At 49.2% G+C, this 13,643-nt stretch overlaps 1 protein-coding gene across 2 annotated transcripts in view; it reads right to left on the bottom strand.

Moving 5' to 3' along the window:
- Positions 1-3,097: 3,097 nt before the first annotated feature.
- Positions 3,098-13,643, bottom strand: part of SLC6A2 (solute carrier family 6 member 2) — a 52,404-nt gene continuing 41,858 nt past the window's right edge. For both annotated transcript variants that reach the window (XM_070500333.1, XM_014827664.3), the window contains one exon: positions 3,098-13,276. In XM_070500333.1, the coding sequence (XP_070356434.1) occupies positions 13,253-13,276 (24 nt within the window). In that variant the 3' untranslated portion in view covers positions 3,098-13,252. The remainder of the gene's footprint in view (positions 13,277-13,643) is intronic.

Here is a 13,643-nt window from a genome sequence, read left to right as displayed (position 1 = left end):
AAAACCTGCAGAGGCTGAAAGAAATCCACTAAATGATACGTTCGCCATCCTGGCTGCCATTGAATTCAGCTGAGCAGCTTCTAGAACACGTCATTGCCCGGGCCCCATCCTGACTCTGATTCCTTTCCTCTGAGGAGATGCCTGGGCATCAGGAGTTTTTAAAAGCTCCTCTTGGGAAGATGGTGTTCAGCCAGGGTTGAAAACTCCTCACCTGCTCAGTTTGTTACCGTGGGGAACACTTTCTATAGGTCTCTGCATCTCCAGGGCCCTGCACAGAGCGTGTGTTGAGTGCAGGCAGGCATGCACGGCTGAACGCAGGAGCAGGCAGGCAAAGGAGTTGTTTGCCAGGTGCCTGGGGATTGCAAACATGTGAGCCCACCCGGATTTCTTCAGTGACCGGGGCTTGTGGTCAGAATGCAGGAAGAAGAAGGAAAGCGGTTCATTGACGAGGCCTTGTGGGGACAGGAATGTCATCTGGGAGATGAACCCGAGGAAGCCATGACAACAGGGTCATTGTGTCAATTCCCCTGCAGTAGCACCACCTCCCCAAACCTGGATGTCCTCCTTCATGGTCACTCAGCCCCTCTGAGCCTCTGCTTCTATGGCTCCTGCTGATGTCTCTGGGTATGATGATGCAGGTTTGTGCTCATGTGACCTCGTGTTGCACTCTGTGCCTGAGCTCCAGCTTTCTCTGCACACTTCACTTCAATCTTCCTGAGAAAGTCTGATTGATTGTCTCAGTCACCCTCCCATAGAGACCATCCTATCCAGGGTGTGGCTTTGTGCCCACTAGTCCTTCTTGCCTGGGTGCCTTCTCTGGACTGTGCAGCTGTGCCCACACAATGGGGAGCAGAGCAGCCCACATCTCAATCTCACAAGGGCACTGGGGAGTGGCAGCCTTCTGACGCTGGTCCTTCGTAACTGCAGGCCCTGCCCGGAGCTTCCCTGGTCAGTCCAGGAGGTGAGCGCCTGGATGAGGGATGGACAGTGAGCCCAGGATCAGCAAATGTATCCTGTCCATCAGTCCCTGTGGCCATCAGCTCATTGGTGTTCCTCTGTGCACTGGCACCAGGAATAAATGTGAAGGCAAGGAGGCTGATGACCAGAGTGGTTCCTGTTAGACTTGGGGCTCCTCTGGGTCAGGACCAAGGTCAGATTCATTTTCATAGTCCCCTAGCAAGCGCTTGGGAATGGGACTAGATGCACAAATGGATAGATGGCCGGCCAGTTGGATTTTTACAAGGTGGAAGTGGACATAAGCCTTCAGTGACCTGTTGATTATGACCTTGAACTCTCAACAAATAATAGTAACTAAAAGTTATTGAATATTTATTATGTGTCTTCATAATAAAGTACTTTTCATGTTATTTCAAATAATCTTCACAACAACTCTCTGAGGTTAACACAAGGCATACGAAAATTCAACTGGTAAGTGACAGACAGGACCAATTACCTAATTGACTATGCAAAGACAAATATGTAATTTGCAGATTTTAGTTGTGCACAGTACAAATAATCCTCATTTTAAAAGTTATTAAGAATTTCATGATGGTGACAGAGAAGCATATAAGGCCTCCGGAGGCCTTCAGAGAGCCGGGTCTGTGTGACTGCACAGGTCTCACGCCCGTGAAGCCGGCCCTGGTGACAGAGCTGGGATATGAACCTCGCAGTCTGCCTCCAGAGCCTGAGTCCTTAAGTGCAAAGCAACCCTTCCTTCCTGCGCAGGACACAGTTTACTATCCACCTCTGGGCCCCTCCTCATCTGTATCTTCATCCCTTGATTCTGGCCAAAGGCACCGATTTGATGATTCTCTGCTGCCCTCTTGTGGGCAGAGTCCATGCAGCCACACCTGCTTCGGGGATGGGGCCAGGACTGCACCCCAGGCCAAGACTCCCCACCATGTCCCCAAATAGTGTGACCATGCCTGAGCTGACACATCCAGGGACGGCATTCAGAGTAATCTCTCGGCTCTTGCAACCTCTGGAGTCCTAGCCATGCAGGGGCTGCTGGGTGGGAGCTTCCCAGCTCTTATTCCTCCTTCAAACTGAGATTAAACACCTTCAGGCCCAGGTGGTCTCCCAGCCTCTAAGACAGAACTAATCCAGTTCCCGCACCTGGGAAGTGCTCGGGAAGCTCCACTCACACAGCATTTCTCTGCAAAGCATCTGTCCTCTGCCTCTCACCTGGGCGGGTCTAAGACTCCTATCAAGTCTCCTGCCTCTGTTCTCCACCCTACGGGGCCAGAGTGATGCATCTGAACGGCCACAACTGTCATCACCTCTCTGGACACGCACCCTTTGTGATGCGATTCTGCAGGTCCACTCATTCAGTCTGGGCTGGCCTCTTTGACTTGCTTTGACAGTAAAATGTGGGGGAAGTGATGGTGTGCCAGTTGTCAGCTCAGGACTCAAGAGGCTTTGCATGTGTCCACTTGCTCTCTTGAGTCCACATGACTGCCAAGTGAACAAGCCAGGCTAGCCTTCTGGAGAATGAGACACCACATGGAGGGGAGCCATCTCAGGAGAGGCTGTCTCAGAACAGCCAGCCTCCAGCTGACCCACAGCTGCAGATGCGTGGATGAACCCAATCAAGATCAGCTGAGCCTGGTCCAGATGAGCAGAACTGTGGAAGGCAGGTGGTCCATAGACTCATGAGCTACATATATTGTTGTTGTTTTAAGATATGGGATGGTTTGTTACCCAGCGTTCTCTCTGATACACTATATAACACCCAAGTGTGATCATATCATTGCACCAATCTAAAACTTCCAACTGGCTCCCCAGGGCCCCTTGAAAAAGTTCCATCTCCTCATCCCAGCACAGGAGGGCCCTCATCTGGTTTACTTTCCTCTGCAGCCTGTCCACATAGACCTTGCAAATTTCTGCACACCTATGTACTGCCTGTACTGCTTCACGCCTCTGTGCTGTAACTTTTGCTGTCTCATGACCTAGAATTACCCTCAAAACTGAGCTCAAGTGCCACCTGTTATGGGGAGCCCTCTTTGATGTCCCTGGGTGGGGTTCTGTGCATGATTTCTCTGCCAGGCTGTGAGGTGGCCTTGTCTCACTTGTCTCTTTAACCCAACCATCCCCTGAGGGCCGACCATGTGCCAGACACTCGTCTAGACTCTGGAGACATACAGAGAAGTAAGTGGTTGTGCCTCCTGTCTGAAAAGTTGCCGGCCCCTGAAAGATCACGTCAACAAACTGTGGTAGGTGCGGTGACAGGGGTAGGTCAGGGAAGGCTCTTCTAGGGGTGAAATCTTGAGGGACAGATAGGACTTAGCCAGTTTCAGAGAGATGGAGAAAGGCCCTGGGATGAGGCCCAGGGCCCGCAGCGTGCTGGGGGACACACCTGCATTAGTCTAGGGTGATTGGGGCAGGGAGGCGGGGTGAGATGAGGAGGGAGAGGCTGAGGAACTTGGATTTACGTGAAGGCAACGGGGAGCCTCTAGAGGACTTCAAACAAGCATGCAGGAGGTGCTCAATATGTGTCTCCTGATCAGCACACCAGCTGTCTCCTCCATCAGACTGAGAGTTCTTGAGGACAGGGTTATTTGACCTTTGTGTTCTCTAGTTCCTTCAGGTACATAGTAGGACTGGGTATGACTCCGATCAATTAATGAATGAGTGAATGAATGAATGAATGAATGAATCCTCTCAAATTATAACAATATGAAACCAAATGAATCTTTTTATCCAGACAGGAACCACTTTTCACTCCCCGGTGGAAAGTTCAAACAGTCTCTGAGACTCGTCCAGAGACGAAGACCTCCAGTCCTCCTGGCTTCCCTCAGCCTCTGCTTGGCAGCAGGACCCTGTGTTGGTGCCATCTGGCGGCCACAGTGCCCATATTCTATTGTAATCAGCTTCCTTTGTTGCTAAGATACACTGTCAGCTCAGAGAGGGGGAGAGGGAACCTGGAATGGGGAGAAATGCCCTGCTTAGCAGACATACCCACCTGCTCAGCCAGCTTAGAGGTGCTCTATGAATTCCACCCCCGGGTCTGTATGTCCTCACTCTGCAGGAACTGAGTCCTAAATCCCCATAACTTGAGCCCAAGAGAATAATGATAGCCCATGGGACAGAGAACCCCTTCTCTATGGGTCTCATTCCATGGTTTCCACAACATCCCTCCCCACCTTTCTCAGCAGATGATGGAATCCAGGGTGAGGAAGCTATGGGAAGGGAGGCATTGACCAGCATCTTCCCCATATCCTTCTTGTCCTCCTCCTAAGAGAACCCTGATTCTGTCAGAGAAGCAATGTACTCAAGTTACAAATTCTTACCCCGCCCCCCAGAGTCCCTTACAGCTAGAGGTTGCCATGTTACATAGATCAGGCCAGTGAGATGTAGGCAAACATCCGGGTGTTCTAGAAAAATCTAGTCTTCTCCAGAATAAAGAGGCACAGACTCACCTGGCTTCTGCCTTTTTCCCTCTCTCTTTTTTTCCCTTCCTCCTGCCTGAAAGGTGGGCAAGATGTCTGCAAGTGGATTAGCCATTTTCTCTCCATGAGCATGAGAACCACATGCTATGGATGGTGGAACAGGAAGCTAGAAGGATTCCAAATTTTTCATAACTTTCTTAAGCATCTCCAGAGCGTTCCCAGGTTTCTGTGCATGTCCAGGCAGAGACCCTCACTAAAGTCCTTCTCCAGAACCAAGGGCACCTCTCTCTCTTCTTCCTGCTGAAGAACACCTCTCTCCCTGATACATTGCCTGTGTGTTACACAAAATGAGAAAACCCCATTCGTTGAGACCATAGTTAGATGTGTTACATGCAGCCACTTGTCATCTGCACACATATGTGCTGTGTGTGTAATCTTTTTGGTTCTTGATAGTGAGCCCGTATGGACCCTATTTCTGGCACAAGGAACAAGAAAGCATGGGATTGGGGTGTGCTTGGAGGAAGCCAGTAAAGGTATTTCCCCTGGGAGACAGGAGAACTCTGTTCAAGATGAACTCTCTCTTACTACGTGACATAGGAGAAGTCATTTCTTCCTAGTACACTATAGGCACTTACATATATACATATACATTTGTATATAAATTATATATACTTAAGTATGTATATACATATAACTACAGATATATGTACAATTACATATATGCATATATAAATTAATGTATTCATTTTTATATGTATTACACATTTGTAATGAAGAGGGTGTTGGAACTAGTTGAGGACCCATGTCCCTACCATCTGGACCACGTTATGCCTGTATGGCTGGGGACCAGGGAGATGGCATATCACAGTGTTTAAGAGCACAGACTGGAGCCAGTCTCACCACCTAATAACTTATTTCATTTCTTTATGTCTCAGTTCTCCGCACTTGTAAATGGGATTAATAATACTACCTCATGGACTCATTAGGAGGATTCAATGAGCTGCAGTTTATAAAGCACTAGGAACAGTAACTGGCACAGGATAAGCCAACCTCTTTGGTTATTAAATGTCAGCTCAGGGCATTGGCCTTGTCCAAGGTGCTGATGCTCCTAAGGTCCCAGTCATCCTAGGAATCCGTGGCTTGTGAGACTGTGCTGGCCCCATTCTCTCTTTTAAGAAAGCCAGGTACTCCTTGTGCCATGTTTCCCCTCCAGTTCCAAAACTCTGGTGAGGGCCTCTAAAAATTTAATTGTGTAGCTACCAATTTTAATCTTGATTCTGCTGCTCCCTGATCTGACTCTGCATCTCATTTTAAACATCAGAGTTGCAAAGTCCTTTCTTATCTCAAATATTGGTCCTGCTCTCTCACTCCTCTCCATTGGTGGAGTACTGTTACTAGTAAGTGACTGGAGATTGGGCTCAGGGTTCAATGGCAACTACCAGGTGAATTTGCAGGCTTGTAGTGTAGGAATGAAATTTCACAAGGACCTGGAAATGGGCTCAGGGTGGGCAGCAGACAGGTGCCTTGTTATTGGGCTGAACATGGCCTTCAAGTCTGTAACAGGCCCACTGGGGCCAGAGGCTGGGCTCACTTCAGATGCCTCCTCTCCTCTTCTGACTCTGAATCATCCCGTCCCAGGTTGGGACTCTAGACTGGTGCCTGAAGCTGCAGGATGTGTGGGGACTCATGCCTGTATAATAGCCATTCTCTGTTCAGAAACAGTGGATCTCTGGCTCCTGGATATGTCCAGGCCATGGCCCTTGCTGGGGCCTTCTCTGGGAACAGAGATGGTCTTCCCTGATTTCCTGAAGCCCAACCCCTTACCTTCATGCCCTGCTAGTCTGTCCCAACTCAGCCCAGGCCTTAGGACAACAGAGCCAGCAGCTGACTAGCAGGACACCAGAAGCCAGTTACTTGCCAGCTCTTTCCAGAGTCCCTGGTCACCACACTTCTACCTCCTCCTCCTCTGGGTCACGGCTGTGGTCAGGGCCTGCCTGAGACATAGCCAGCTAGAAGAGCATCTTTCTTGCCATCAGCCTGATAGGGGTTGACAGCAGAGGGCTTGTGGGGCAGCCCGGGCCTGCAGGAAGTTGGCTGCTGCCTGACGAGCCCCATGGAGGCTGCTATTTCCCAAAGCTGGAATTTCCTGTGCAGTTGGTCACATGTGCTCGGGCCCAGAGAGACTCAGATTTGCCCAGACACAAATTCAAACCTCAGGGATGCCAACCTGAGGAGGGGACAAGGGCACAGAGACATTGTTTTGGCTACATGAGAACAGAGCAGTAGCTGCCTTTGAAATGGGCCGAGGTAGGAGAGAGGGAGAGGAAAGAAACATTCATTACGTAGCTGATATGTACTAACTGTCATAACACCCTGCACTGTTCTGAATGGACTGTTAACAGTTACTCCTCCCTGTGACCCCGTCAGTGGTCACTATTGTCATTCCCTTGTGCAGATGACAAACTGAGGTAAGGGAGGCTCAGTACCTTGCCCAAGCTTTCACACTGCTGAGTGATGGAACCAGGGTTAGGGTCCAGGCACTGTGGCTCCAGAGAGTTGCTCTGTGTGCACATCATCTTGCCTGATCCTCCTGATGAGCCTCAGCAGCCTTATTCCCACCCTTCAGAAACAGGAAGCCTCAGAGGTTTTTCCTGACTTGTCTGAGATGCCGCAGCAGTGGGTGGAAGAGCTGGGATTCAAACTCAGGTCTGGTCTGACTCCAAGCCCTTTGTTTTTCCACTAAACCAGAGCAAACCACAGACTTCAGGCCAAATGCAGCCCACACCTGTTTGTAAATACAGCTGCTTTCATGATGCAACAGCAGAGGTGAGTAGTTGTGACAGAGACCTTTACAGAGTATGTTTGCTGACTCTGCACTAAACCTGCAGGATGAATGAAAGGCAGCACCTCCCACCTCTGCCTCTCAGTGTCTGCCTATAAGGTAGTCATTCTCATCTGAGTATGAACTAGTCCACCAGCTCTGTGACAGCTCCCTGAGAGTTCTCACAGAGTCAAAAACAGAAGCCACTTTAAGGAATCACCTAATCCAGCCCTCTTATTTTCTGATGGGGAAACCAAGGTTTAGTGATGACTTTCCAGTGTGACTCAGTCATAACCTCAGAGTAGCTGGTCTCAAGCGGACTCTTGGAATCCAAAACATTTCCCTGGCCTTGACTCCTAATGGTATGGACCCACCTCAACTGTCTTGTTCAAGGTCATGTGACAAAGTGATCTTCCCAGTCCTCTGCAACCAGCCTCGACTTGAAGTCCTCATGGCTCTGCTGTCCTTTCCCACAGCTCTGGGCACCTGTTGGGACTTGTATGATCCCACCCCATCCTCACTTCCCGAGGGCACCACACACAACGAGGGGAGCATGGACTTGGTCCTTCAGTGGCTGTGTGACCTTGGGTGGATCACTTCTCGAGCGCAGTCCTCAATGTCCTCATCTGCCGGGAGGGCACATTGTTCTTATTGCTGCCTATCTCAGAGGAGCATTCTCAGGGAAACAAATGAAAAATGGAATATGAAGTGATGGAGATTTAGAAATAAGCTCTGTTAACATCTTAATTTATTTAGGGTGGAGAACAGAGACTGACACCATGTGTCATCAGAAGAGAGAGGCTTTTGAAGGTAATACGTACCTGTGAGTCTTAAACATTTGAGATCTGATGATCGTATGGCTTTTCTCTCCCAGAAAAGTAGATATGAACTGATGCCCCAAAATATTTGCATTTAGTTTCAGAAGACTCTGAAACTTTTTTCATGAACACTAGTTTTAATAACTCTGACCCATTGTACAGATGAACAAATTGAGGTCTAGAGAGAGACTGCACACATCAGTGCCTTTTGGAAGGAGACAGAAATGAAGCTATGTTTCTCCAAAGGTAGGAAATTCAAATGTCCGCCAGTTGCCTAAAGTGGGGCTCACCCATGGGGCTTCTCCGACCACATGTGTCAGCCCAGAGGACAGGGCAGCGGCCAGATCCCCCCTCGCTCCCAGGAGAGCTGCCCTTTCCCCGTCTGGCCCAACCTCCCTCCTCGATCTCCTCGGGGCCACTTACCCATTAAATGTCAGCAGGCCTGAGAGAAGGCTGGAAACGGTGGTGGCCTTTTGTTTGATTCATTAAAATAAACCCTAACTCCAATTCTGGAGTTCAAGCAAATGATCAGAACAATAACAACCCCTGTGGGATGTCTGCCCAACTCAGTCCCACAGGCCAAACCACTCCCACCCCAGGATCTTTGGCGTAAGCGTATTTGCGTGCCCCAGTGCTGCTGCACGAGACTCAGCCCATGGCTATCCAGAAAGAATCCCAGAAGCTCCAAAGGGAAGGGACCTTAGAGGCTACGCAACTTCCCTTCCCCGCAACTACCTGACACTGAGTCCCCTCTGCAAACTCCCTAAGAGGCTCTGCCTGACGTCTGCTTGCATATCCCCATTGCTGGGGAATTCACTACTTACATCAACACCCCATTCTTTATTCTGGTGTTATCTTCTTGCAAGCTGTTCCTGGACTTCCTATCATTGGCCCTAATTCAGCCCTTGGGCCCACCACCCACTCCATGACTGCCTTTGCATGTTTGAAGACACAGTGAAATGTTATTTGTCAATACCTCATTTATATTATTGTCACTGTCTACTTGCTGACTTGCATTCAAACTAATAATATAAGTTCACACCTTCCCCAAACAATAACAGTACCTAGCACTAAGATCTAAGTGCTAATGTATCTCCCTCCCTGGAAAAATGCCCACATGCACTAAAGTGTGCATTGAATGCAATCCAACTGGAGGTTCCTATCCCCTTGAAATTAAGCCTTAGAAATGAAAAAGCAAAACTGGATAACTAGCATGGTCTCACTTGGTATCCACTTTCAGTGTAAATAAAAATATACGTCAATCGCAGAGCTAGGATTACAGATTTCACATTCCCCTCCTCCAGTTACCTGTTAGCTTATAAAAAGTTATTTGGGTGAAAGGGGGGCCACTTTGACCAGAAGCTCTTCTTTACTAGCTGGGGGCTGATCATAGACAAACACTTTTGCCTCACATAATTTGTAGCATTTTACCTTCATGGCAAAAAGAATCCGCTGCCAGATACACAGCACAGGAAATGTTCTTTATTGTTCTGTACACTTGTTTTTCCATGAAGAGAACAGCTTTTTAAATAAATCCACACCAGACATGGAAATCTGCATGACATTGGAACAGTCCGTGACACAGAGAGGGCACCACTGAAACAGCACTTATTTACACTGAGGTGGAGAGACCGAGGGATGAGGGCGCGCACCCCGGAAGCAACTTCCCATTCTCCAGTGTTTCAGAGATGCCTGCGACTGCAGCCATGGCTGTGCTGGATGTCCACAGAGCTGAGCAACCTGGGGCTTACAGGGAGTGACGTGTTACCCTCAAAATCTTGGAACAGAAGGTTGGATTTTATTTTTTAAATCCCAAGTGTTTCTGGCATCAGTTGAAGAAATACTGGAGAAAGAGTAATTACGGAAAGTCCACAAAAATGAAATTTCTGAAAGCCAAAAATCTGACATTTCTCTGCTCAATAGGTTATTGGTCACCGGGTCATTCTGGAAAGTCCTACAGTAAGCGATGTGCTTCCTTCACTGTAAATTTAGCACAAGAACGTTGTAATGGAGACAAGAGATTTTTTAACTGGAGGGGACCTTTGATTAGTTGATCCAACCCTTGCTTTTACAAAGAATTCTGAAGTCCATGGAGGTGAAGCCACTCTCCTCAGGATACCCAGCTAGTCAGCAGCAGACCCAGGTCTGTGCAACTCCAAATGCTGTGCTGTTTCCACTGCACCACACTCCCTCTCTGTTTTTCTCCCTTCCATGGCTTTCAAAGGAAATAAACAAATGGAATAAGCTTGGCGGGCTTCCTTACTAAGAAATGACTTCTTTGGTAAGAATGCTTCAGTCTCATGTTACCAGGGCTGCAAATCGACCACACGGGAAGAGAGTGGCTCCCATGTGGGCAGGAAGCCCCTCTAAGAAGGCAGCTTTGGGAACTTCTAATCAGCAGGACAGTTGGCAAGAGTTGTCCGTTTCCCTTCTCTTTTGTCTCATTTGCATCTAGAATGAAAAACAACTAACAGGTGGACGATAAGTAACCAGACATTGAGTAGATGTTAACATGGTGGTCTTAAACAGGTATTTTACATTCCGTGGAAAATAATAGCTCTTTAAAAATCTGGTAAAATAGTAAAAGTGTCATATATAGTACACAGGAGCACGCTTTTCCCAGGTAACCTCTACGATCAAAGAAAAGCCACAAAAAAGAAGTCAAACATCCTTTATGATAAAGCACACACTGCATTAAGTGTGGGTGGAAGGTGAAACCTGAAGGTCAGCCAGCACGAGAACTTCCAAGAGCTTCCTGGGTCCCCCTCCCCCCAGGGGCCCGGGGCTTGAAGCCAGTCCCCCACCCCAGGCTCAGGAGCCAACTTCCGCAAGGCAGCACCATTGCGTTGGTCTGGTGTTGGTTCAGCTAGCACCGCGTCTCTGGTTCACCCTTGGGACAAAAGTCCGGGGGCAGCAGGGCCATGTGCAGATGGCAAAGAGAAAGTGCAGGCTCTCTCCACACAGGGCACCTCCCCGATACACACAGGCTTTCCTGGCCACGTGCTCTCATTTCAGTCAAGTAGAGCCCGCATTTCACATCCCACTGTTCCTCAGAGTGATTCTTTTCATCAAAAGAGAGCAGCTAAATAATTTCCTCTCTGGGAAGCAGCTAGGGGAGAATAAATGACAGCCTCTCCCCTTCTTCCAACACGTTGTTCTTTTGCTAAGAAATACTCCTTGGCATTTGACTGGATTTAGGTTTATTTTAATGAGAGCCTTGGGTGAGGTGAACCATATCGTGTAGGGAAGTTACAAGTGCTCTGGGCTGAGAGGCAGGGGATCTGACTCGAGGGTCCAACTCGACCCCTTAGAAGCCGAGAAACCTTGAGCATCAGTGACCGAAATGCTGGGCCTTGCTTTTCTTACTGGGAAATGGGGAAACAGAAGCCAGCCCTGCAGTCCTCGCTGGGCGGATGGGAGGAGACGGGGGCGGACGTGCTTCTAAAAGCAATTCTAACCCCTGGGGAGGAATGAAACTTCACGGGAGATTTGAAGTCACTTAGAGGGACAGATTCCATCAGGGGCGGTCGCCCTGCCCTCATCTCCCAGACCCCACCATTCTCTTGGATGCTCCCAGGCCCCACCTGCCACTTGGGCTGTCCAGACTTTGAGCTTGCCTTTTTATATGGAAAGATCAAAGGTCTCCTGATTTCCCCTCTTTTCTCTAAAGAATGACCCCAGGACCCTGATTCAGCAGGACCATGACCCACTCAGAGCCTTAAGAGAGAAAACTACCTCCTGGCCCTCAGCTGGCCCCGACTAACCCTCTTCCACAGACTGCATGGTTGATCGACTGGGCTCAGTGACTCTAGTATTATACAAGCACCTTCTGGACGTGTGTCTCCTTACACTCCCAGTGTGAAGAGGAGTGGCCTCTTATTTTTGTTGTCCCAAGATTCTGCAAGAGGGGCTCCCACAGTCAGAATAGGAACCCATGAGTCTAGATTTCCAAGGAGGATGAAAGTGACTCAAACCATAAACTGAATCCTCAATTAGATGCCGCCGGTTTACCAAACTATGAATTGTTTCTCTGAATAAGCTGAAACTAACTAACACCACCAGAGGGCACCACTCAGGAGCTGGTGTCAGAGGTCAACCTGGAAATTGTCTGCAACCACCAACCTGTTCCACCAACTAAGAATATTTCCCCCTTAACATGAGTGACCGGGTTGCTGTGTGCTTGGTTCCACCCTGTCCTCCAAGATGCCACGTCGAGCCCATGAAGAAAGATAAAGGGCATTTTCAGGGCCAACTCCCCATCACTCAGGACCCCTGGTCCGCACTGGGTGGGGTTTCCAGGGAAAGGCTTTGCAGGTGTCCGTGAGCAATAAATAAACATGACAGCCTCTCAGACTGCCCGTGGGCACCATCTGGCCCCGTGAAGACAGCAGAGACACCCGCAGTGAAGACATACATCTCGCCTTGCTGGGTTCCTGCCCCCTGTCTCCCAGGAAGGCTCCAGGAGCCACAGATGGGTTTCTGGGCTCCATGAGCCTGAAAGGGTGACCCACGTGTGGTCTCTACAGGCTTGTCTGGTACTTCTGTAGAACCCACTCACTGCAGCTCATCTACATTCTTCTCTGTGACACCCATGGCTCTGGACCATCTGACCACCAGAAGCTGGAAGAAGGTTCCAGAACACAAATCACACTCAGGTTAGCCAGAGTGAAAACTATGAAGTTATCTGCTCACGATCCCCCAAACCACTTATCCACAGACTTCATTTTAGAGACAAACCCAAGCTCCTGGACTGAGGTTCAGACAGCGGAGCGCTTACTGGGGTGGACAAAAAAGGGAAGATCTATGTAGCCCCCCAAATTCAGCCAGGAATTTTCTTTGTGTTTTTGACCAAAACTAAATCCTCAAAGAGGATTTCTTCTTTGGCCCAAAATATAAGCAAACATGGTGGGGAATTCTGCAGGAGCCATAAAGTTCGGCTTTGACAGCTCCCAGATTGGGTGAGACTTCCCCAGAACAAAAGAGGTTCAACAGAAATCGTTTTTCCTGTTTCCTCCCCTCCTCTTCTCCCTTGAGGCCTAACAGTCCAAGCGCACACCTAGGCCAGATGAACAGAAGGTAAATGAAAACCAGATTACTGAATCATTTGTAACTGGGAAAGGAGGAAGAGGGGTCGGAAAGAACGTCTTCCAGGAGAGGAATCCCAAGAGCATCCGGGGCCCTCGACCTGGACGTTGGCGTGGCGGGGTTCCTCCTCGGGGCCAGGTTCAGATGGCCAGCCAGTGTTGCAACTGCAGAGAAAGACGGTGAGGCTGTTATGCCAGGACTGGGGTGGGCAAGGACGAAGGGGATGAAGGGCCAGCTGAGAAGGGCAGCAAAAAGCACAGAGCGGGCAGAAAACATACTCCCTCCCTTCAAAGACCCGGAGAAGATGCAGGCTGATTTCCTAATTTTCACTGAGGCCCAGAAAGGGCAGAGGAGCATCCAAAAGTCACACAGCAAGTCTGAGGCAGGGGGCTCACCAGGACATCCCCCCATCCCCCAACCCTGATGGTTTTATGGGGCAGAAAATAGGACCCAGGTGAATGTGTTAGTGATGAAACTGCTGGTCTTCCTCCAAAATAAGAAATCCTCAGCCTTGTTTGGTGACTAGTGACT

This window comes from Equus asinus, chromosome 28, assembly GCF_041296235.1.
Source record: "Equus asinus isolate D_3611 breed Donkey chromosome 28, EquAss-T2T_v2, whole genome shotgun sequence".
NCBI lineage: Eukaryota > Metazoa > Chordata > Mammalia > Perissodactyla > Equidae > Equus > Equus asinus.
The sequence above is the reverse complement of the archived record's forward strand: the minus strand, read 5'-3'. Positions and strand labels throughout refer to the sequence as shown.